We start from the raw sequence: 25,251 nt of genomic DNA on the forward strand, positions 1-25,251 counted from the left end.
TGGGATTACGACTCCTAATGTTTAACTCGAAAACACAAGGGAACTCCTGCATCAAGTAATGGGAGAAATTTGGCTTCATGGTGGACTTTTTGCTGAAACTAACCAGCATTTGCGTTACATGGAAAGGGAAAACACGAAAACCTCTCACGGTTTACCTGACGGCAAAAAGACTCTAACCCATGACCTGTCTACCACTGAGGATATTTCACGTCAGCACTGTGGTGGGTGCAAGCCGGATGCTGAATTCGTATAGGCCAGCCATCATTGAGATTCGAACCCGGTTCACAGCATTAAAAGGCGAACGCTCTATCCTCTGAACCATCGAGGCTCACATTTTTTAAAATAAAAAATTTAATTTAAATATCAAAGAAAATTCTCGAATTCTCATTCATCAAATTGATTCATTCGTGGTTCATCTTAAGATTTTTTGATAATTACCTTAAGTAGAACAAAAAAGCTCTTAGTGTATCTATACGTTCTTACTATTTACTAATTTTTAGAATATACTTTCTTTTTCCAGATAATAATCACGAGAAGAGGATTATAATCAACTCATTGGAGGGTCATCTCACTTTTAAAGAGACGAAAATAAGTGATGCCGGTACTTATACCTGCAGAGAACAGAACGGTGTCGGCGAACATCTCGAAAAATCGGCAAAAGTTGTTGTCCACGGTAAGATGAAGCAAAAGATACAATGTTCTTAAATCAGCGACGTTATTTACATTTTGTTTGCTGTAGATATTTATAATTTTTACGTAAACAACCATTCTTTTTATGATATGTAGCGCTATTTCATGATTTAAGAAAAATACTCACAACGCATTATTTTAAACAGTTGTACACTTATTTTCATAATTGATTTTGTATATATAAATATTGTATGAGAGCTTATTTTGTTTCATTGACATCGATGTATTACTTTATTCAGAGTATGAAACGTGGTAACAAAACAGATAAAATTCATTCTTTAAATGTTGTTCAATACAAATGAATACCTGTGTATAATTTTTTACACAAAACTTAATTATGCTGAACTTTAGCAACTTAAATTATTTTGTTTCACTCTCACGTATTGTTGATTAGTGAATTGTTATATTTAGTTTATTTATTATCCGTTATGTGGCGCTAGCTATCTGCTTTGCTGTCACATCAAGCAATTTTGATTTGCACGAAAGTGCATTAATAATATGTTTCGGGATTAAGATGTATTCATAGCAGCTATCTCAAAATTTCAGTTCTAGATGGATTTCAATGTATGAATGTGGTATGATTGAACCTTTATGATGAAGCAGAAATATTTGTGCTGTGTGTGTTTTTTCTTCATTCTCGCTTACACAGAAACAAATTGCAAAGGTAAGCCTACATTTTTCTTATGTATATGTGAGCGTGACTTCATTTTTAAATCAAAATAAATGTAAACCGCTTTAACAGTTTTTAAAGCAACCTTTTGAAAAAAGATGCTATGGAGGTTTGTTAACGTTAATCTTAATTTTTCGAAAGTTGCATTGTTTAATTTATGGATTGCAATTGAATCGGGTGTATTCTTAAAATAGCAATATAACTCTAATTATACTACATTATTTGAATTTTCATTATTTTACCAAATAATTCTCTAGATTTTATTTAATCTTATATCATTTATTAAATATTTTATGTATACAATATATGTATTTCTCCTAACATATATCTAATAGAAAAAAGAGCTTTATGACTAATATAAAAATACATTTTATTTCATAAGAATTTAAAAGCAATTGTGAAATATAATGAATTTGTATTAAAATTTACTCAAAGAATAAAAATTCCTGTTCATTAATTATTTTTTATAAATCATTTATTTTAGAACCACCAAGAATAATTCCAATGAATTTTGCCTCAAAGATATATGTTAGCGGCAAAGCATCTGTTGGCTGCGTAAGTGGCGGTACAACTCCCATAAAGTTTTCATGGTTTAAAAATCGCAAAAAAATTATTTCTGATTTTTCCAACTTTAAAGTTTCAAGCTTGAATGATGCCAGCATTCTCACCATAGAGCCAGTCAGCTTGGATGATGCTGGAAATTACTCTTGCATTGCTAAAAACGCATTTGGAAATGACACTGCATCAGCAACTCTTGTTGTTGAAGGTATTATATTCTTTTTACAACATTTTAATAGATAATTTTTTTCTTTGGCCTTTAGTTGATAGCTATTCGTTTCGGATGTTTATTTTTTAAACAGTTTTTCGCGTGAGAAAAACTTTATAATCAGTAAATAACACTATGTAATGTCCTTTTAGTAAACTCATAAAAACGTAAGAAAAAAATTTAATTTGAATCTAAATCAATGTTTAATGAGTCCTTCTATTTTCTCTGAAAAGGAACATATTATGAAAAGCAATATATCTCCCAACTATCAAGTAAAACGTTTGTGGAGTAAGTAACACAGATTATTTAATGATTATATAAATAAATGTTTTGAAATTCAATAACTTTTTAAGAGAATAATTAATAAATACCGGTACTTTCAAGTGTATAAAAATACTTATATACAATAGATTTAAATAACATTCTAACAAAAATTATTAAATGGATATTAGAAATTAAAGGAATTTCACTCTTAGTTGAATAATAAAAATTTTCAGAATTTCGGAAATGTTTGGAAGCTATGGATTTAGGAATATTCAAAGTATTTATTATTTTTTCACTTGATTTATTTTCTTAAACAAATATTTTTCAAAATCAAAATATTTTTGTTTTGTTTGACAAATAAATCTTCATCCTCAATTGCGATACAAATTATAGATATTTTGTTTCCATATCAGTAAAATTTAAAACCTTTCTTTCCTTTAATTTCTAGTTTTTTTTCCATTTAAAATAAATCATAGGACTCTTGAAATTTTATTTGAGGTTTTTAGAGAAAAATGCACCCAGTTATTACTTAACAATCAACTTATGAATGTTTGAATATTTGAAATTTCGATTTTGAAAAAGGGATGCAGATATAATGAATTTATTTCTTTATCTGTGGAAATATTATTTAAAGTCTTACTTACATTTAAAAATTGTTTTAAATGTGAGTATGCATCACTATTTTGCCACTATGAAAACAGTCTGTTTTCAATTTATAAAATCAGAAATACAATTCCAGCAGAAAACAACAAAACTTTTAAGATATAAGTAGTACAGCACTAAGTGGGAAAGCACTTCACTACCCCTGATGAAGTAGTGTCCTACTAACACACATATTTTAAAATTTCTGCTGTTTTCTGCTGGAATTGTATTTTTGATTTTATAAATTATAATAAAACAAATTTGGAATCAGCTGCTTTAAGCGCTTTTATATTCTGATTTATTATTTTCAATATTACTTACTTATTTTGTCTTTTATGAAATTGTAAATTAATTTCCTTTTTTGATTAAACAGTTTGTTTTCTTTACTTCACAAACGTTAAAAACACTGTTTAAAAAGATAATGATTATAAAGCTTTCAAAATTCATGCACTACAATTTCGTTCCAAATCATTTCAATTTAGTTCTTTTCTTTTTGGAAAGCAGTTTTTTTTATAGAAAAACTAACACCTTATTTAATTATCTTGTTAAAAAAAATTTAAAATTATTTTTTATAAATAGAGTGAAATTTTCCTCAATGGTAAAAATGAGTTTTGCTTTAAAAATTTTAGTCATGTAAATTTTTCTAGAATTTTCAAACTAGCTTATTTGAAAAATAAGGAATGTATTATGCTTTTACATCGCTTTGCTTAACATTCTTAACATAAAGTTTGTATAGTTTAAAGAATTATTTATTTTAATAAGCTTAATTGTGACTTTTCGTGTTTTTTAATTCCATTTTCAGCACCCCTGCGTTGGTTAAAAGAACCATTCGATGTTGAAGTTACTGAAGGCTCCGAAGTTCACGTAATTTGTGTTGCCAGTGGATCTCCTCAACCTCACTACACATGGACAAAGATTGTAGGTATGTGGCCACCCCTCACATAGCATTGTTTATTAATATACCTACATACCATTACTTATATACTGTAACTTTCTGGTCGATATAAATTTCGCAAATGGCTCGCACCGACCAGTGCTGACGAAAAACTCTCATGGTTAGAGTGACGTCTAGAGGACTCTATGATCCATCTACCACAGAAAATATTTTACGTCAGCGCTGCGGTTGGTGTAAGACGGGTGCGGCATTCGAGATAACCAGACATTGCCGGATTTTGACCCAGTTCAAATCATTGGGAGGTAAGCACTCCATTCCCTGAACCACCACGTCTCTGAAGAATATTCTTCAATCGGGGCTTTTAAATTACTCCCGACTTCACGTATGTTAATAAAATATTCTGAAAATGATTCCTGTTGATTTCTTTACGTCTATTTAATTGCCGATGAATTTCTGCCGAATTTATTTGGCGACTAAATTCACTTATTAAACATTCTTTAAAAGTAAACCGCGATCCCAAATTATGTGACTTAAGCTAAATGTTTCGTTTCTTTTTCTAATAATGATTTGCAAAGTGCCGCTAAGGGGATAGAGAGTTCGCCTTACAATGCAGCGAATTGGGTTCTAATCCCAGTCGATACAGATTCCGCATCTGGCTTGCACCGAACACTGACATGAAATATCCTCAGAGGTAGATGGATCATGGGTTCGAGTCCCCTTGCCATTAGGCTAACCGTGAGAGGTTTTTGTAGTTTTCCTCTCCATGTAACGCAAATACGGGCTAGTCCATCAGAAAGTCCTCAACGAAATCAAATTTCCCCTATAATACTTGATTCAGGAGCTCCTCTTGTCTTCTGGATTAGGTTCAAAATTACAAGGCTACAAGCCAAAACAATTGGGTCGGCTGTTCAGCGACGGTTGTAAAAATAAAATTAAATACCGTTACCTTTTCATGTCGAGCTTAACTAAAAGAACAATGGAAATCATGATTCAATTGTAGGAATAATTCGTGCAGAGAAATGTTCGTGCAGTTGATTTACGCGGTGAAGGAAGTCTTGTAAACAGATCACTGTTCTTAGTGTTGAGATTAAAACAGGACAGAAACGTAGTAGCAATAGCTTAGGAATTAAAGTTTTTTTTTGTTGCTCAACATTACAAAAAATGTAAGCGCCGCCGCTGTTTTGAGATTTCAACTTTACGTTACATTTTGCTTTGCTGCACTAAAACTATCAAACTTCGAAACTTGAATTCTGAAAGTGTGTAGAAAACTGTAAAGAGTGCGATGGAATGGATTATCAGTTCGAGAATTATCTATTGTTAAATTTGTGTTCGAAAATACTATGCATGTCGCAGAAATACCTTGACAGTCCAAAAAAAGTAGCCATAGTGTTAAAATTTGACAATATAAAAGAGTCAGTTTTGCTTATGAATTTATTTTGATATTTTTCTTTATTAAACTCTACTTTGGTTCAAAGTTATCACAAAAGTTATCAAATTTTTTTTTTCTCTTCTTGATGTTTTCTTTTCAAATTTTCGAATTTTTTTTCTATTTTCTTTCTCGTTATATTTCATTTTAAACACAAAAACTACAAAATTTAGAAACTTGAAATTGAGAGGGTGCGTAGAAAAATGAACAGACTGTATGAGAAATGTATGAAAAAAGGAAGAGTTCAGGAATTATCAAGCGTTAAACTTCTAAGAAGAGCCCGATTTACAGCCCGTTAAATGCAATTATGAAGTTGAATCTTCACGTTCTGAAAGAACCAATTTTACTTATGAAATTTAATCAATTGTTTTTTCTTCAAAATTTTACTTTGTTTGAAGGTTATTGCAGTTTGAAGTGGCTCTTCTGGTATTTTGTAGAGATTTTTTCTGCTTAAAAAATTATTATTTGAATTGGTGATAGGGTCTCATTATTTTGGACTGTAGAGTAGACGAAACCCCTTAATATTAATTTTACTTTCTTTTGTATTTCATCATAACTAGACAACTTTTTGAACTAATGGAAAATTTCTTGTACACAATTATAAATAATTCATTCACAAAAAGATAATTCCATTTAAGGAATGTTTTAATAATTATTTATTATTTTTAATGGTGAAAAAATTAAGTTGCAATATAAATTTCATAACGGAAAATATATAATTGGTTGAAATTGGTCAAATAGTTCCTGAAAAAAGGAATTTTAATGAAGTTGTACATTTATAATTCGATTTCTTTGGAGCTATTCGACCGATTTTGTTTACATTCTGTTTGTTACCTTATAAAATTACATTCATTAAAATGTTGTAAAAATTTATGTACCTAACAATTCGACTATTATTAAATAAAATCATAGAAAATTTTTGCAAGGAATTATCAGTGTATTGACGATTTATGTGATTTTTAACTTAAACGATCTCAAGCTAATACGAAATACATAAAAAGAAATCCAGCTTCCGAAATCTCTCTGAACAAACTATTGAGACCATATTTTCGGAGCTATATTTTGAGGTTCAACAAAGATAAATCCTTGAAAAAAAATCATCTTTATTAAAAGAGTTTCTGTGTCTGATTTTATAAAATCTTTCACATAATTGAGGTCACCCCCTTGAACCATTAGTCCTAGAACAAACAAATCTGATAAAAATTATTCGGAGTGTTTCGTTCTTTTTTGGAGCACTGTATATATCTTTACTATTTACACAGATGCACATTTTATAAATTTATTTTTAATTAAAATTATGATTGTAAAATAATATTTCAGTTATTCTAATATTTAATGCAACTTTGCAATGGCCTAAATAAAACTAATAATTTTATATTACACTTGAGAATATTTTAATTCTAAACATGATTACAAATTTAATTGTCCAAAAAAATACCTAATATCAGTTGTAAAAATGTCATTAAAAGACAAAATCCATCTTTGTTTTATTTGCATATTGTATTGTTCATACTTGACATGAAATGATAAAATAACGACAAATTTATTAGGAATTATGTAAAACTTAGAGCCTATTTATTAAGAAGTTAATTTCAATAAGTTCAGTTCAAACGCAAGTAAAGCGTTACATTTCGAAGTACATCAAATTGAATTCTCAAAAAAATTAAATGTTTAGCAGCTGAGCATTTATCACAGAAAGTGTCAATTTAATAGTCTAATTTACACATTTTAAAAAAAATTTATAGGAGAAAGATAATGGTGCATTTCAACTTAAAATTGGATGTTAATACAAGAAAACAACAGGGGTAAGGTGAAGAAAGTCATGTACCCCCTCCCTAGGGGGGTCACTTTTTAAGCTGTTACAGTTCTGATGCTTTGCGTTACGGATCTGATGTTGATACATCAGTATTCATTAGAAGTGATATTAAAACTTTTTTATATGTATAAAATGATTTTTATATGTAAAATATTTTTTAAAAAATCAAATTGAATTTTAAAAAATACATTTCTTAAAAAAAAGAAGAAAAAGATTGAGTCATAAAAAAAACATGATTGTAAAAACAAAGCAAAATAAACACATTTACTTTATTTCATGATCAATGACTTTTACATTATGAATTTAAAATGTTAATCAATATGTCATCATATTTTTTTTTATTTTGAATAATGAAATGGCGTCTAGAGATCGGTTGTGGTGCATCAGATATTATACACATAATTTCATTTTCAGGAACTGTAAATTTTTCCTCGGGTGATGGCCAATGAAATTTATCTCCAGAACAATGCATAAATGACAGCACAAAACCATCTTCTTGAATTTCTTCTACTGAACCTAGACAAAAGATTTACATATTCATTAATTTAATTAAAGAGCTTTGAATAATTTCACTTAGTTAAAACTTCAATTGAAACTTACCAGGATACCAAAAATTGTCATAAATAACAGCTAGCCAATCACCTACAGCTATATTTGTAGATTTCTTTTCAATTTTTTGGTGAAGAACATTTTCTTCAGGAAATGTAAATGTGGCAGGACTAGGTGCAAAATGCTTACAAATTTCATCTCCCATGCAGCTGAAGCAACTGAGTAATCTTAGGGATAAGTCTTTAGGTTTCGTGTGACTCCAAGTAACTTGATGTAATTTCATTGTGTTTGGAATTGGTTTCAATAAAATGTTGACAAAGCTATCTATTTTTTTAATATCTTCCTCTGTAATTTCGAAGATCTTAACTTTCAATTCTTTTTCTCTCAAGACCTTAAGCAGTTCACTGGAGTTTGGTATATCAGATCCACAAGCTACAACATGATCAGCAATATTTTTAATTGATCCACCAACACCATCTGCTGCACCCTTCCCATGCCCAGCTGCCGAGAAATTCCATGTGACCTCCTTAAAAGCAAATGCTGAGGCAAAATAAGTTGGAAGAAAAAAGTTGCATTTGTTTCTGTATTGTGGAGTTGGTCCATCACTTTGAAAGTGTATAGTATCCACACTAGGCAGATATTCATTTATTAACTTTAATACAGGTTGGAGGTGGGCCCAAATTGCACTTGGATCATGACGGAGGGAGGGTGAAACTGAACAGAAAGATATAACCTGCTCAAGCTTGGATGGATCATAATGACAGTGTTGTACATCATTGTGATACAAAACACCTGTGTGTAATGTAACCTGAGGCTTATTAGAACCAAAGTGCATGGTCTGAATCTCCGATTCAAATTTACAAGCATAATTTTGAGAAAAGTCAATTAAAACGATTACTTCATTTGCATTGAGAGAACCTTTTATTTTTTTGACAGCATTAAACTGATGTCTCATGATAAACACGTGCTTCAAAAAAGGTTCAATTTGAATATTTGCTTTACTGATTAACTCTCCAACTGTGCAGACAATTTTATCTTTAATTGTAATTGTAATTACTTTGTCCTTCCCATTCTTATCTTTTATCTTCTTTCTTTTTTTAACCCACTGGTAATAAAATGTCTCATCTTCCTTCTTTAATGAAGTTCCGATTAAGGTTACCGGGAGAGTCTTGTTTTTACACCTACTACAGTTTCTCTCCATACAGTCCTTGTTTTTTTCATCGCAGCAAACTTTGGTGCATAATTCTTCCGCTTGTCTTTCTTTTATAAGTTGGTGGTAATTTAGTTTCATCGAAAGAAATTCAAAATTTGCATGCTTTGTGCATAAACAAGTATCCCGACTGGTTACCTTTGGTTTGAGTATCCAAAAGGGTTTTAATCTGCAAAAAGTTGAATAGCTAATCTTTGTATTATTTCTTTCCAGAAACATTTTACGCAAATTCTGCATTGTGTTTCTTAGGTATCTCTTTTGGTGTTTTACTTTGTTTCTTGTAATGCAGTCTTTTGCACCAGGTGCCATGCAACTATTTATATCCTCCTCCAAAAACTTGTGCACTGATTGTTGCAGTTTAAGTCGTTCTTTTTGATTTCTGTTGGATCGTTTGAAGTAGACGTTTTTCATTTTTAAACCTTTTCTGAACTCTTGGTAAGATATAATATTTTTCAGATGGCCAATCATTCTATATTTCTTAATAATTTTAAGGGAAATTATATGATTGAACATTCGTCTCTCCTTCTCATTTTGACAGGTTTTTTTCTTTTTATCTGACAGGCCTGACATAAGAGCATAACTTAGAAGTAAATTTTTCCTAATAGCAGGTGAAACTTTCTTTCTACCTACAATCTTCTTCACTTGCTTACGAGGGGAAAGGTCCACATTTTTTTTGTTTTAGAGGCGATAAACTTGTTTCCTTAAAGTTTCAATCTTTTTATCTTTTTTGTTTACTTTAGTTTTCATTGATTGAATATCTCTTCTCATTTTCATATAAGTACGTTTGGCCACTTTTCTCCCAGCTGGTACCTTTGGGGATCCTTTTCTTCCAAGTGTTGTTGATTCTTTTACTATTTCTTCTTTCTTCATAATTTGTTTTCTTCTGTAGTTGCGAGAGTCTTTTTTCCACTGTCTCCGCTTCTGTCTATTTGATAATTCATTTATATTTTTGATAACTCCAGCCTCTTTCATTTTTTGTTTGTATTCTCGATCCTTTGCTTTTTTTTTCAGCTTTCTTTTCTTCTGTCATTTTTGCTCTGTGTTTTCTAACACGTTCACGACATTTTTTACGTTTTTCATCCATTTCTTTTTCACTAAGCTTCTTTTTTGAGATTTTCTTAGACATCTCCACGACAAAGAGTAAGTTTAAACTTCTCTTGACACTGTAAATAGGAAAATATGTATTTCACACAGCTGCTTAACTGTGACATTAAGTCACAGCCTAATTTCTAAATATCCCGTTTTGTTAATCAAAATACTTATTTTTTCGGCTTAATTTTTAATTTTATGATACAATTTTTATTGTCTTCATCCTTTTCTTCTCGCCCCTTAACGCGTTAGCGCAATGAGGACATTTTCCCCAGGAAGTTCCTTGCACATTCCTCAGACACTCCTTTTCTTGGAAAAAAAGCTGTCGGCGACCTTTGATGTCAACACATGTTTTTAGTTACTGTACGGTCGCCGTTAGTATTTAATTATGCTTAAATTTAAGGGGTTAGTCAACTCACTTCAGTTCGCTCCTTAAGCTAGATTCTTTTGGCTTTTTAGGAAGTTTAACTTCCACTTCTAGCTATTTCTTTAAATACCGCCCATTTCTGGGAGCGAGCAGCATTCGAAATTTTTGTGAACACAAACTTACGATCCCTTAACAGGGATTTTTAATTTTCACCCCCTCCTCTCTTTGGAGAGACGGAGTTTTTTTGTCTGTTTGAATACATGACGGAGATGTTACACATCCTTTTCTTACACCCCCCCATGGGTGCTTGTGAGCTGTCGAACTCGGCCGTCATGAAATCCTTTCTTCGCCATGCAGATGTTTTGAAATGATGACTCCAGCGGCATCCCACTCCCGCGTTCCATGAGTCTTGGTTACATCTCGAAAGTTTGGTATGAAAATGCCAAATGTGATTTGAAGAAGCGGTCCATAGTCCTCCACTGATGGCCTATCATTTTCAATCATGTGCCAGAAGTTAGTGTGCTGATGTTTATAGTTGTTTTTTTTGTGGCTGTCCCCCCTTCGATGTCATGCTCTACTATAATCCAATTTAACAAACCATCTGCTGATGTTAAAAAATAAAACGAACATTTGTTTGAAAAAAAACAACAACAAATCTTAATTGTTTACAAAAACAACAACAACAAAAACAATCTTAATTGTTTGCTAAAAACTTTTGCTAAAAAAAAACTTTTGACCTACCCGATAGTCAAAACAAAGTTCACTTGACATTAAAAAAATTATCTCCATAGACAATAAAATTACAGAGATAAAATGTGACTCAATGAGTATATAAATAATTCACTCAATAAATGTGAAAAAAAATGAGGTAATTCATTAACTCAAATGGTTCCTTATAAAAAGGAATGAAAAAAAATTGATTTTGTTTGCTGAATTATGCTTATTAAAAAAAATTTGAGAATTGCAAACAAATGAAAACAAATCAGGCTCACATTGTAGACTGATGGTATTCCGAGTTTAAACGAATGAAAAAAAATTTGTACAACAAAGTTTTGTACAATTCAATTATTGAAAAAAAAACATTTAGACCAATCAAATACGACTGATAATTTAGTATTCCGAGTTAAAACGACAAAAAAATTAGCATACAACCTATGAATTATGCATGGGTTCAGAAATCAAAGTCATTAGTGAGATCAATTAAGTGCACAAAAATTAACAAGTAAGATTTAGAGAGATTTAAAATAAAAAAGACTTAAATTAATAGAAACGCCTAGGCAAAAACATTGAACTTAACACCTGCAAACTAAGTTAGAAATTACACCTTAAAAAAAAAACAGACATTTTTCTCACTAAAAAATTGATCACATAAGTATGTTGAAACCATAGGCAACATAGTCTAACCACAACTATGTATAACAAACACACACCAAAAGCAAAATTTATCTATAGACAAAATTTATAAACAATGATCAAAAACGCTGCTTACCAATACTGGTAAGCAGAAATGGGCGGTATTTAAAGAAATAGCTAGAAGTGGAAGTTAAACTTCCTAAAAAGCCAAAAGAATCTAGCTTAAGGAGCGAACTGAAGTGAGTTGACTAACCCCTTAAATTTAAGCATAATTAAATACTAACGGCGACCGTACAGTAACTAAAAACATGTGTTGACATCAAAGGTCGCCGACAGCTTTTTTTCCAAGAAAAGGAGTGTCTGAGGAATGTGCAAGGAACTTCCTGGGGAAAATGTCCTCATTGCGCTAACGCGTTAAGGGGCGAGAAGAAAAGGATGAAGACAATAAAAATTGTATCATAAAATTATAAATTAAGCCGAAAAAATAAGTATTTTGATTAACAAAACGGGATATTTAGAAATTAGGCTGTGACTTAATGTCACATGAACTTTGAAAAAAAAATCAAAAATTTAAATTAAAAAAATATTTTAAGATTTTTTTTTTGACAATTACAAAATGTCACTTCAAACCAGTTAATAATGGCAGATTTTTCTTTTCATTGAAAAGGTTTTAAAGATTTTAATATCTGTTAAAATAAAAAAAAAGTTTTGAGGAGGGGGAATAATCAGCCAGGGAGCAGGACAAATTTAGATGATGGGTTTGAAATTTCTGAGCACAATGCAAATTTTTTTTAATAAATTGATCGGAAACGAAATAATAAAATACGATAGTATGTATGCATTGTCTAGTTTAAGAAAAAACATGATTTTAGAGAATAATTTAGACAATGAAATGGATGCAAACGGATTGGAAATTCCTGAATTAAATTTCCGGGAATCGGAAGAAATCGATCAAAAATCGGAGCTGCAGGATAAACCCCAAAATTGAATATGTTCGATCAAAAAAGGGTTGGAAACAATTCGTCATTCGTACGATTGCGACAAAGCGTAATTTTAGTTTCCTGATGCGTAGTGCATAGAAATCTCTATAACTACGTAATTTCTACGCCAAATGTGTAGCAGTTGGCGTTCGCGGCCCCGTTAATGCAACATCAATTTGTCTCAGTTTTTTATTACTTTCTTCCTTGCAAGGTATAAAATATACAAAAAATACAACCTAATAAGCTAATGTTATTAAAATTTATTGCTACGAACAAAAATATTCGTATAAAAAAGTATATCTTTAGAAATTAAAAAAATTTGAGATTTCGGTAACGCTGGCGTCATTTCGGTAACAAATTGGGCATTTTTAAATGTTACCGATCTGACGAATTTGTAAAGTATTCTTCATTTTACATCGGCAATCTGATTCATCCAAAAGTAAAAACACGTTGTTGTTGTTTTGTAGTCAAATACTGTGTATATGATATAAAATAACATTTGAAACGATAAAATTTTCGCATCTCAGGGTGCGTTACCGATCTGATCAACAAAAAAGTACGCATGTAATCAAATTACTTTAAAAAAATCTTACCTGTCATTTCAGGAACAGTAACGAAAAATGGCAAATATCTCGGCATCCATCTTGCGTACCTTGTTCCGATCACGTGGTATCTCTGCCGGAAGTAAAGTTTTGAGTCAGAAAATAGCTTTGATATGTTCGTGTTACCGATCTGACAGAGGAACTTGGGACGCACCTGTTTTGCGTCTGTTCGCCAATTACGAGAAGATATTTATAAAAATCGAATAAAATATAAACAGAGCGTTAAAAATGAAATACGTTTTAGTAACAGTGTTTCAAAACGATATTATAAAATGCACATGATTTGTTTGCATGTTTAAAATCCTTAGGTGGGACATGTTACCGATCTGATATTTGAAACTTTAAAATTTTTTTCTTGTGAGTGAAAAATGATTAAATTAAATGTTTTTTGATGAATTAAGTGCAAAATCATGACTATTTTTTGGAAAAAAATGTTAAGGGGTTTTATTTATCAAAAAAGTAGTGAAATTTAATTTTGGACATAAATTGACACTTTTCATGAGAAATGCTCAGCTGTTTGTATTGGGTAATTTCAGTTAGGTTTAAACAGTGTTCCTCGTAACACATTTTGCAATATATATAAACTCTCCTGCAAATTAAAATCCAGTGTTCATGTTCCATACTATGCTTATTTCCTGCATCTTTCATAATTTAATGATCCTTTATAAGAGTATGTTTGAGTTTATAAATTTATTTTTTAACTAACAGAGGCTACTTAATGAAAAAAAATCAGAACGTTTAGTTCTGCTACGTAATGTAAGACATTTCTTTTGAGAATAATATACACATACTTTTTAAGACTAAATCAGTGTGTCTATCTATATCAATATCAAAATGTAACTCACAAATCTCAAATAATTAAATAATTTTATTTTTATTTTTCCAGAAAACAACCACATGAAAACAATGATTATCAACTCAGTGGATGGTCGCCTCACTTTTAAAGAGACGAAAATAAGTGATGCCGGTACTTATACTTGCAGAGTACAGAACGGTGTCGGTGAACATCTCGAAAAATCAACAAAAGTTGTAGTTCACGGTAAGATGATGTGAGAAAGACAATATTCTTATGTCAACGAAGTTATTTATATTTTGTTTGCTGTAGATATTTATAAATTTTGAGTAAACAACCATTCTTTTTAATTATTTGTGTAGTTTCGTTTTTTGACGATAAGGGAAGCTTTTTATAAATCTATAATAAACCGAACGGTCCCTTTCGAACAGTTGTATACATGCTTGCGTCTTCTTTCATATGCATAAATATAGGTTTTGTTCCCTTTTATCGAATTATCTTTTAGAAAGTCGAACTGTAGTAAGAAGCAGCTGTTTTCAAAGAGTTTTATATAAATGAATATGTGTGTACATTTTTCAATATGCAAAGTTTACTTTAATGAACTCATTTTCCTCATAATTTCCTGTTATTATGTATGAAATATAATCCTTGTGGGGAATTAACACTTTAGTTTATTTATTATCCGTTATGTGGCGCTAGCTATCTGTTTCGCTAGTATCTCTAATTTTTACGAATGTGTACTAATTCGAATTGTTTTAGAATTAAGATGTAAATATAACAGCTATAGCATCACGGCAATTCTTGAAGTTCTTCAACATTTGAATGTGATAGGACAGATCTCTTATTATGAAGCAGAAATATTTATACAGTATTTGTTTTCTCTTGGTTTTCGATTGCAGAGCAGCAAACTGTAAAGGTAAGTTCCTAAGCCTACTTTATGTTGTATGCATAAAGAATTAATTTTATAAGCAAAATATAATGTCAACTGTTTTACAAATGTTTAAAAAAATATCTTCTTTTAAAAGTAGATGCTTTTGTGATTTTTATAATTAATTCAATAATTAGCATTTTGAAGTAAAAGGCACTGTTTATTTTATAGATTATAATATTGGATTGTAAATAACAGTATTATGATATAACTATGATAAAATTCCGGAATTTTATGTTCTTTTATTTAAAACTGTTTCTTAACTATTTTATGCTGAGTATGTTATGCATAGATTTTTAAAAAATCCAAGCATACATTTAAAGAAAAATATATCAGCAATGTGAATAGACTTTAGTTACATTAATAGATTTTTTAAATTCAAATCTAATGCATTTGTGAAATATAAAGAATTTGTGTTTAAATTTACTCAAAGAAAAAAAATACCTGTTCATTTTTTTATGATTTGTTTATTTTAGAATCACCAAAAATAACTCCAATGTATTTTGCTCCAATGATTTATATGGGAGGCAAAGCTTCTGTTGCCTGTTTAATGAGTGGAGGTGCAACTCCTATAAAGTTTTCGTGGTTTAAAAATCACAAAGAAGTTAGTCACGATTCTTCCAAGATTGAAGTTTCAAATCTGAAAGATGCCAGCATTCTCACTATAGAGCCAGTCAGTTTAGATGATGCCGGAAATTACTCGTGCTTTGCTAGAAACGCATTTGGAAATGATTCGGCTACAGCAACTCTGGTTGTCGAAGGTATTACATTATTTATAGCATGCAGTCTTGAGTTAAGTACATATAAAATATTTAATTCTTGATTTTTATGAGCAAAGAAACTGAAAAATTTTAAAATCCTTACATTGTGTTCTTTTAATGAAATTATGGAAACGATTATAAAAGATCTGTAAGGTGTATAAAGCTTACAAATTCATATGCCTAATTTGCTAAATCCGTTAGCTTTTTATTCTTCTAATCAGCGGTTGAAATCTAGAATTTATTATAATAAGAAGCATGATGCGGTTTCTAAAATTTATATTTAACTTTATTTTTCAGTTAAATTATTATTAACTTAAGTTTTATTTCCTACTTAAAAATAAACATTAATCTGTAGTTAATAAGTTTTATCGTGTTGTAAATGCAATAAAATAAGAGTTATTTAGTTTTATAAGATTTCAGCCAAACGATCTCAGAGGGTGATTTTTGTAGTGTGAGTAAATTAATAATTTAATTAGTAATTAAATACCAGTTTTGAATATCGCCAGCAAAGTCGTCGAAAGTATTGCATACTTTGAAATATCGTATTTTTTTTATAGATTATTGCTAACATGTTTATCCTGTAAACTTAATATAATGCGTGTTTTTAATAAATTTTAATGAAATGCTAATTATTAATTAAGAAGTTTCATTTGCAGTTTTTAGATAATGATGCACAGGGTTATTACTTGACGATTAAATAATGAATGTTTATATATTTGTAATTTCGATTTCGAAAAAGTGATGCAGATATAATGAATTTATTTGCAGAAATATTATTTAATGTCTTACTTTGATTTATAAATTGTCTTAAATGTAAGTGCGCATCACGTTTCGCTTCAATGAAAACAGGGTTTATTTCCTTTATTGCACAAGCATTACAAACACTGCTTAAAAAGATAATGCTTATAAAGCTTTCAAAATTCAGTGTACAGTCCACAAAAAAAAAGATATCACCCTGAATAACTTTCGTTCTAATGATCGGATTTCCACGAACTAAGTGTCAATCTTAATGGTTTCGGGGGGTGACCTCAAATATGCTAATTAATTAGTGCTAATTATTAATTAAGTTACGAAATCAGACACAAAAACGTACTTTCTCTGAATAAACATGCATTTTTTTTTACAAATTTGGAATCCAGACACTTGAATTAGGGGGGGTAGACAAAAGTTTGAAAAAATTGGGTCTTAAATTGGGTCACAATAAAGGTTTATATATTTGGCGATAGTTCAGAAAACCGTCAGAAAAAGTCGCCAAAGCAAATTAATATTTTAAGGTAACCCATTGACTAATTCAAAAGAAGACTTAATTTCACTAGGTTGCTAAGTAACCAATTTCTGACTGTAAAAAAAAAATTTAAATAATGCTCTGTGATTGCTCGGAGAGGTTTTATAGAAATATCTCAAAGTTAATAGAAAATATCTCAAAGTTTCTAGGATATAGACTATTTTTAAGCTAATTTCTGTCCAAAAAGCAAATTTTTTTTATTTTAATCTCCTTTGAAAAGAAAATTTGAATCGATTTATAAATTATTTATGATTTTCTAAGTTTTTAGAATTTAAATACCTGAACTTTTTATCTGATATTATTTGGATTATGTTGTTTTTGTTATAAAAATTCGAGGATTTCATACCAAAATCAAATTAACATAACTTATTATGGCTATATACAAAATTTTAGGGATAATCATTTTTACAGCTTTAATCGAGTGTTCTAGGCAAGAAAGTTTGAAGAAAAAAATGAGCTTGAAAAATAAAACGTATATTGTATAGTAATTCTAATGCGCATTCACAAGGTTTTCTATAATTTACGATATTTCTTTTTTCTATAACTCAAGGAATTGCTGAATGTTTAGTGGTATTTTAAAAACGCTGAAATATGTTATGTTTAAGAATAAGATATTGAAATAATATGCTGCATATTGTAAGATTCATTGTTTAAAAAATCGCTTCATTTTGCTAGATATTTAGGTTACAAGGCTTTCTTTGGATAAAGATGCTTACCAAATATCATCCTCATCTTTCGATGCATTCTGAAACTTACATTCGCAAATTCACCAAAATATGTCGCACAGTATATTCTTCAAATACGATTACAGTTACATTTGCCACCAAATACTGCTACTATAATTATTTTTGTTTTCTTATATATGTTACCGGCAAAGTATGAAACGCCGGTATTGAATAGAATGTCTCGGCATTCTATACAATGCCGGATGTTTTTAGGCAAAGTATGAAATATGAGAGGTATTACATACTTTGCCTAGGCATTCTATAGAATGACAAATGCTATTTAGGCAAAATATGAAAAAAACATGCTGATGAGGTCATTACGTTATATTAATGATGTGCATGCTACTATGAATGATCGAAATCGGTGGTTGTTGACAATCACATAGTCGCTTTGGTGAATGTCCGAAATATTTATTACATCCGATTTGATATTAATTTATTCGTGGATATAATTACATTTATTCGATATTTTAATACTAACAGACGATAGATTAGAAGAAACATCAGTGCTTGGAGTATCAGGCTAATATATATCGGGCAATGGCACTGAACCTTAACAAATTATCGGTGTAGGATATACCGGGCAAATGTATACCGGGCAGTGGCACTTGACCTTAAAAAAGCATCAGTGTCTGGTATACCAGGCAAATGTATACCGGGCATTGGCAATTAACTAGAACTAGTATGACTAGACCTTTGGTAAAATGTCCTAAATATATACTAGGTCTAGTTAAGTGCCACAGCCCGGTATACATTTGCCCGGTTTATCCTACAGTGATGTTTTTTTAAGGTCAAGTGCCACTCCCTGGTATGCATTTGCCCGGTATACCCTACAATGATATTTCTTTTAATCTATCGTCAGTAAGTATTAAAATATTGAATAAATGTAATTATATCAGCGAATAAATTAATATCAAATCGGTTGTAAAAAATATTTCAGACAATCACCAAAGCGACTATGTGATTGTTGACATTCACCGGTGAAAGTCGACATTCTCCAGATTTCGGTCATTCACAGTAACATTCACAGACAGGAAACATTCGGTCATTCACAGACAGGTGATTAAAAAATTACTTTTAAGATTAAGACGATATATAAGATGTTGAGAAATTTGCAATGATATGAGAGATGCTTAAAAATATTGACTACGTATTTTTATTAATATTTATAAAAGATATGTTCAAGAAATTTATAAATACTAGGAGGCTTCGCCCCCTGCTCGCTGGCGCTCACCAACCCCCGGAACTGCTTTCACAGCTCATTTCGGATTGCTTCGCAATCCAATGCTCGCTTTGCTCGCTCATTGGATACGTTCTTAACGTCTAGTTTTTGTATACTTTTTTGAATACTGAAGTTCCGAAAACTTTTCACTGTAGAAAATTCTAAGCCTGTACATTTCAATATTAATTTGAAATTGCAAACAGTTCACATACTTTTCTTAATCACACTATTCTAAATTTCAGTTGTTGAGAAAAGTAACTGTTGTAAGTTTTGTTTTAAAGTCTTTCCCACCAGAGAGCTAATGCCATGTGTTGTAAAAAAATATGAAATAGTAGTCTGCCGCTGAACGCCGGATGTAAAGCATCGGCTTTGATGAAGATAATTTTGTATTTTTAATTCTCTGAAGGGAGCCACCTTAATAATATGGAATTTATAAAATAAATGTATATATTTTTGATTGTTGATGAAGCCCATCATTTTGTGTTTTCATCAGTGTTCAAAAGCAGAACAACTATAATTTTTTTTATTTTATCACAAAAAAATAAAATGTGTAAAAAACAAAGAAAAGAGTAAGAAAATGAGTATAGTCATAGAAAAAGTTAAATTATAATATAGTATTTGTTAGTTAAAATAAAACTTTTCGTTTAAGTCATTGCTAACAATTCAAATTTCTCCGAGGCAATTCTACAGTTTAAATTAAGGTAGTATTGTTAAGTTGAAACACAATATTTTTAGTTTTGATGTCAACAATACAATTCAATTTTTCACAAAAACGATTGTTTCCACTGTTAAGTTCAATGTCAACAATTCAAATTTTTCTGAGGCATTTCTTAACCTCTAAATATTATTTTTTTTTATGTACACATTTCTAAATGTCAGTATTCAACCACAAAGCAACTTAAAGTCCTCAAATTTAGCTTGAAGTTGTAAAATGTAATGAAAGAGGGTCATAGCAATAATGAAAGTAGAAGTAAAGTTAGTACTGTAAAATTAAAACAATATTTTTAATCAATGAGCCAAGTTCTTCAAGAAGCAGTTGTAGAAGTAGGTTGTTTATTAAAATTTTTTTATAGAATTTCTTTAAGAACACAATTGTTAATTTGGTCATTTGGCGATACAACACTTTTAGAATTGAAGGATTTGTTACGTCAAGCGCTCAGGTATCATAATTTTGATCTAGTTGCGCTTCTATGTCATTTTGATTTATGTTGCTAAGTTAACTTTCAAAAAATTCTATGGCTGGCAACAGCATTTTTATTTTTTAAGTTGTTTATTTTTATTTCTTTTAGAATTCATTATTTTTTTAGCGAAATGTTTCTTAACCTAACAGAATTCTTTGCCGACTGTTTTCTCTATGAATGAAGAAAATAAAGTAAATATTTAACTGTTGTGAAAAGAATCTTATTTAGTTGAACAAAGTACTTCAGCCAAAATTTGGGAGCCACGTGAAAGAATTATATATATTAGATCAGAAACACATCATTAAAAGGCAGAATGCTTTGGTGTTTTCAAAACAAAGCAAACGTTGCCACCGGCGGAAAAGAAATACAGCCAAAATTTGGGAGCCACGTAAGAGAATTATATATAATAGATTTTATTCCAAATCTATTCATACGTATGTATATAATAGAAATTGTATCAGTTATTGAGAAAAAGAACTAAAAAATAATCACATTAAATAAGCAAAATCTGGTGTATAATCATATTCAATCACAAGCATGCTTTTATAAAACTCTACACTCGTTAATTAAAATGTTTTATTCAAATTTCTTTACTAAATTTCAAATAGAATTTTAGACGACTAAAAAAGAAACATCGTATTTTATAGTTTTAAAAAATAAAAATAAAAAGTTTAGCAAACGATTATTAGCGAAAAAAATATGAATGAAATTTTACGCCACTCGCGCTAAGTCAAGTTCCTCGTAAGTTTATCACATTTTAATATTAATCGCCCCATTAAATCATTTCTTCATTGTCGCCAAATTATTTCTTTTTAAACAATTAATTTTAATTTTTGTCATCTTCTAATAAATAAAAACAATAGAAACTTTAGATTTTTCAATTGAAAAATATGTAGATTAAAATGGTATAAAAAAATCCCTACCTTATAATTCAAAATTTTTTCATCCTCACTTTAATTAAATAATAAAAAATAATAAATAATTATTAAAAATTATTTTTTTCAGGAAATTATCTTTGGGTAAATCAGTTTTATGAGTGGGTGCAATTTTTTTTGAATTGCTTCATTAGTTTTTAAAATACGACTGAAAACGTAAAAAACGAAATTAGCATTAAGGGGTCCAAATTTTGAATCGCTCTCCTGACCAAACTATGGGGACCACATTTCCCAGATTGCGGCTACCCCGTATATTTTGAAGATAAGGAATCCAAATATGCAAAAGAAATTATATGTTTATTCAGAGAAAGTACGTTTTTGTGTCTGATTTCTTAACTTAATTAATAGTTAACACTAATTAATTAGCATACTTGAGGTCACCCCCCGGAACCATTAAGATTGACACTTAGTTCGTGAAAATCCGATCATTAGAACGAAAGTTATTCAGGGTGATATCTTTTTTTTTTTTTTGCGGACTGTACTAATATTTTGTTTCAAATAATGAAAATTTTTTTGGCGAGCAGTTTCTTTTATTTAAAAGGTAGCACCTTTATTATCTTTTAAACTTTTATTTATTTATATTTTTCTTTTATGTATTTATTTATTTATTTCTTTGTAAATTTCTTGAAAAATTTTCCTCGATAGTAAAAGTGAGTTTTGCTTTAAAATTTGTAGCAATTTCAATTATGTAAATTGACTAGAATTTTCTAGCTAGCTTATTTAAAAACTAAGGCATGTTTTTATGCTTTTACATCGCTTTGCTTAACATAATTAACATAAATTTTGTATTGGTTTTAATAAGCTTACTTGCGACTTTTCGTGTTCTTTTTTAATTCCATTTTCAGCACCCCTGCGTTGGTTAAAAGAGCCTTTCGATGTTGAAGTTACTGAGGGCTCTGAGGCTCACTTAGTTTGTGTTGCCAGTGGATCTCCTCAACCTCACTACACATGGACAAAAATAGAAGGTATGTGGCCACCTCTCACATAGCATTGTTTAATAATATACCTACATACCATTACTTATATACTGTAACTTTCTGGTAGATATAAATTCCGTATCAGGCTCGCACCGACCAGTGCTGACGTAAAATATCCTTATAGGTAGACGGATCATGGGTTCGAGTCCCCTTGCCTTCAGGCTAACCGTTTTCCTCTCCGTGTAACGCAAATGTTGGTTAGTTCCAACAAAAAGTCCTCCACGAAGGCAAACTGTCTCTCATTACTTGATCCAGAAGTTCCCTTGTCTTCTGGATTGGGTTAAAAACTACAAGGATACGGATTTGAACATTGGTAGTCGCAAACCTGAAAAATTGGGTCCGCTGTGCAGCGATGGTTATGAAAGGCTTATGAAAGGATGATAATCATAAAAATTAATTTAGACTTATAAAATAAAAATAAAATACTGTAACTTTCTCATTTTAAGCTTAACTCGAAAAACATTTGTATAGGATTAATTCGTGGGAATTTCTGTGGCAAAGAAATTTTTGTCCAAGATCATGTGCAAGAATTTGTGGCAAGATAATTGTGGCAATAAGTTGATTTACGTGGTGAAGAAAGCCTTGTAAGCATATCACTGGTAGGGATGAGATAAAAACAGAACAGAAACATAGTAGCAGAGGCGCGGACTCTTATCTTAGAAATTCAAGCTGTTGTTTTTTCGCTGTTTTGGGATTTCAACCTTATGTTATGTTTTTTTGTGCTAAAACTTCTAAACTTGAAATTATGCAGGAAAAATGTAGAGATGGAATCAAAGCATTTGATTATCAGAATAATTTATTGATATGATAAGACTTGAAAATCTTGACATAAAGGAAATCTCAAGAATTCGCGAAAATGGTGTGAAGCAAACATGCAGATTAGATCCGAGACAATTAACCACTGTTGAGATTAACATATAAAAGACTTTATTTTCGAGTTCCGGTAAGACTTTTTTTAAATAACACAGAACAGAAAATAACGGTTCCTTGGGGTATTCATCCATTTTTAGTTTAATAGAGGTTAATATCTTCTTTACTTGTACTATGCATGATTCTTTATCGCCTTACGAGATCATCGCCAACAAAACCAATTATTTTTATTTTTTGAAATGCTGGATGCTATTTAGGCAAAGTATGAAATAATCGTCCTGATGAGGTTATTATGTAAATGATGTGCATGTTACTGTGAATGACCGAAATCGGTGGTTGTTGACTTTTACCGGTGAATGTTGACAATCAAATTAGTCGTTTTGGTGAATGTCCGAAATATTTATGACATCCGATTTGATATTAATTTATTCGTGGATATAATTACATTTATTCAATATTTTAATACTTACTGACGATAGATTGGAACAAACATCAGTATTTGGAGTATCGGGCGAATATATACCGGGCAATGGCACTTGACTTTAAAATAAATCATCAGTGTAGGGTATACCGGGCAGTGGCACTTGAACTTAAAAAACATCAGTGTAGGATATACCGGGCAAATGCATAACGGGCGCGAATTTCCAAAACATACCGTAGATTATAAACTAGGCGATAGCAAGTGGAATTGGCGATGGATTACGCTTAAATGTGGTGGGTGAACGAAATTACATTAACCTAAACAGTGAAATTCGATATTTTTTTTCTCCTCCTCGACTAGCCATGATGAATAAAAATAACTCATTAATTCATTTTAGTAGAGAATTAAAAAAGAAAATAACCTTTTTATTCTTAGGATCACGTTACAAATAAACTGTATTTATATTTTATTAAGCGCAATAATTTATATTTTATAAAACGACGCTAATTTATATTTTATAAAACGACGCTAATTTATATTTTATAAAACGACGCTAATTTATATTTCATAAAACGATCCAGTTTTTTTTATATAACTGATTTAATTTTTTAAATTTTTTTACAAGAATTGTGTTTGTGAAGAAATAAAAATAATTTATTAATGAACCAATCACAAAAAATAACGTAACATTTTAATACCATGTTTTATTGGAACGCTATTTTGAAGAATTATTTCTATTTAACTTTTATTGTAAGAAAACATAACCTGTTTTAATTTAGTGATTTTCTCTGTTAAATCAATCTTGATAAAAAAATAATGTAAACTTTTTTATGAACATTTTTTTTAGAAATTAACAAAGACATATTATTTATAAGAAAAAAAAATTGGAGTATTCAAAATTGTTATCACGCTTTAAAGTAAAAATTTCTTGCAAATGAAAAAATCGATATTTTTAAAATTTTAAAGTAATCGGAAAATTGCTAGTGAAAAAAGAAATATGTGAAATAATTTCAAGAAGGGAAAAATGCACAAATGAAGGGATTTTTCTTCAATGACCTATATCGCGTTTGTTTTATTACTAGAAGCATTTATTGTAAAAAAATATTTATTAAATAACTTTTTTTTCAATGGGATGAGATCTTAAACTTCGTGAAAAATTGATTCAGTTCCTTAATATATATAAAAGTCCGTAAATACTTCATTTATTATGGAGGTCATAGATACCTTGATACTCTTTCCGTATAAGAATAATAAATGCAAATAATAGAAAATGCACAATTTTAAAAATATATTTTATTTACATATATTGTGTACAGGTTATTCTGCAACGATCATACCTAGCATAAATTTATAGATTCCTAAATACTGTTATATGAATTAGGTAATTAAAAACATAATAAAAAAAATAACATAATTAAAAAATAACATAATTAAAAAATTTTCAACCTTTAATTAAAAACTTCCTGTTGTCAAGTATTAATAATAATTATAATTTGTAACAACTTTTTTAAACAAAAATTTTTAATTCTTAAACTATCCTTCATATGAAAATATCCGAAAATTTGTAAAAGAAAAACTATATTTTAAAATTGAGCCATTGGCGACAACAGAGGTCAGATGTATATACTGAGTTTAAATAAATTATATATTATAGTACTCACATTTAGGACTTAGATCAATTTATTATCAGTTCATAAGAGTGTTTTTTAATAAATAATTGTAGTGATTGTTTGATTTATAATTGTAAGTCCTGAGTGTTTAATGTTAAGTTATGTTTCCTTTGAAATAATTTTTGGACTAATCAAAACAGGGCGACATTCATTTCAACTTAAAA

The 25,251-nt window shown here is 30.0% G+C and overlaps 3 protein-coding genes across 4 annotated transcripts in view; 2 read left to right on the forward strand and 1 right to left on the reverse strand.

The window, feature by feature from the left end:
- The first annotated feature begins 1,147 nt into the window (after positions 1–1,147).
- On the forward strand, positions 1,148–14,772 carry LOC107449578 (cell adhesion molecule Dscam1-like). Its single transcript, XM_087164847.1, has 4 exons — positions 1,148–1,354; positions 1,845–2,126; positions 3,835–3,954; positions 14,206–14,772. Exons 1-4 carry the CDS (start codon positions 1,282–1,284, stop codon positions 14,370–14,372), a joined length of 642 nt encoding a protein of 213 aa, XP_087020973.1. The 5' UTR covers positions 1,148–1,281; the 3' UTR covers positions 14,373–14,772.
- LOC147810014 (uncharacterized) lies at positions 7,616–9,619 on the reverse strand. Its single transcript, XM_087164845.1, has one exon. It carries the CDS (start codon positions 9,496–9,498, stop codon positions 7,747–7,749), a length of 1,752 nt encoding a protein of 583 aa, XP_087020971.1. The 5' UTR covers positions 9,499–9,619; the 3' UTR covers positions 7,616–7,746.
- A 45-nt stretch (positions 14,773–14,817) lies between the features above and the next one.
- The window catches only part of LOC107444681 (cell adhesion molecule Dscam1), an 80,362-nt gene continuing 69,928 nt past the window's right edge, over positions 14,818–25,251 (forward strand). Inside the window, exons 1-3 of one of the 2 annotated variants that reach the window (XM_087164844.1) lie at positions 14,818–15,028; positions 15,517–15,801; positions 21,995–22,114. In XM_087164844.1, the coding sequence (XP_087020970.1) occupies positions 14,959–15,028; positions 15,517–15,801; positions 21,995–22,114 (475 nt within the window). In that variant the 5' untranslated portion in view covers positions 14,818–14,958. The remainder of the gene's footprint in view (positions 15,029–15,516; positions 15,802–21,994; positions 22,115–25,251) is intronic. The other variant, XM_087164843.1, reaches the window with a different exon arrangement.

This window comes from Parasteatoda tepidariorum, chromosome 5 (assembly GCF_982258835.1).
Source record: "Parasteatoda tepidariorum strain Cologne lab strain chromosome 5, Ptep-v5.0, whole genome shotgun sequence".
Classification (NCBI taxonomy): domain Eukaryota; kingdom Metazoa; phylum Arthropoda; class Arachnida; order Araneae; family Theridiidae; genus Parasteatoda; species Parasteatoda tepidariorum.

Excerpts from the sequence above, each read along its gene's own strand:
- LOC107449578 (XM_087164847.1), top strand. The coding sequence starts at position 1,282 with ATGATGAAGCAGAAATATTTGTGCTGTGTGTGTTTTTTCTTCATTCTC. Across the intron at positions 2,127-3,834 it reads AGCAACTCTTGTTGTTGAAG|CACCCCTGCGTTGGTTAAAA; the intron begins GTATTATATTCT and ends TTCCATTTTCAG. Across the intron at positions 3,955-14,205 it reads CACATGGACAAAGATTGTAG|AAAACAACCACATGAAAACA; the intron begins GTATGTGGCCAC and ends TTATTTTTCCAG.
- LOC147810014 (XM_087164845.1), bottom strand. The coding sequence starts at position 9,498 with ATGTCAGGCCTGTCAGATAAAAAGAAAAAAACCTGTCAAAATGAGAAG.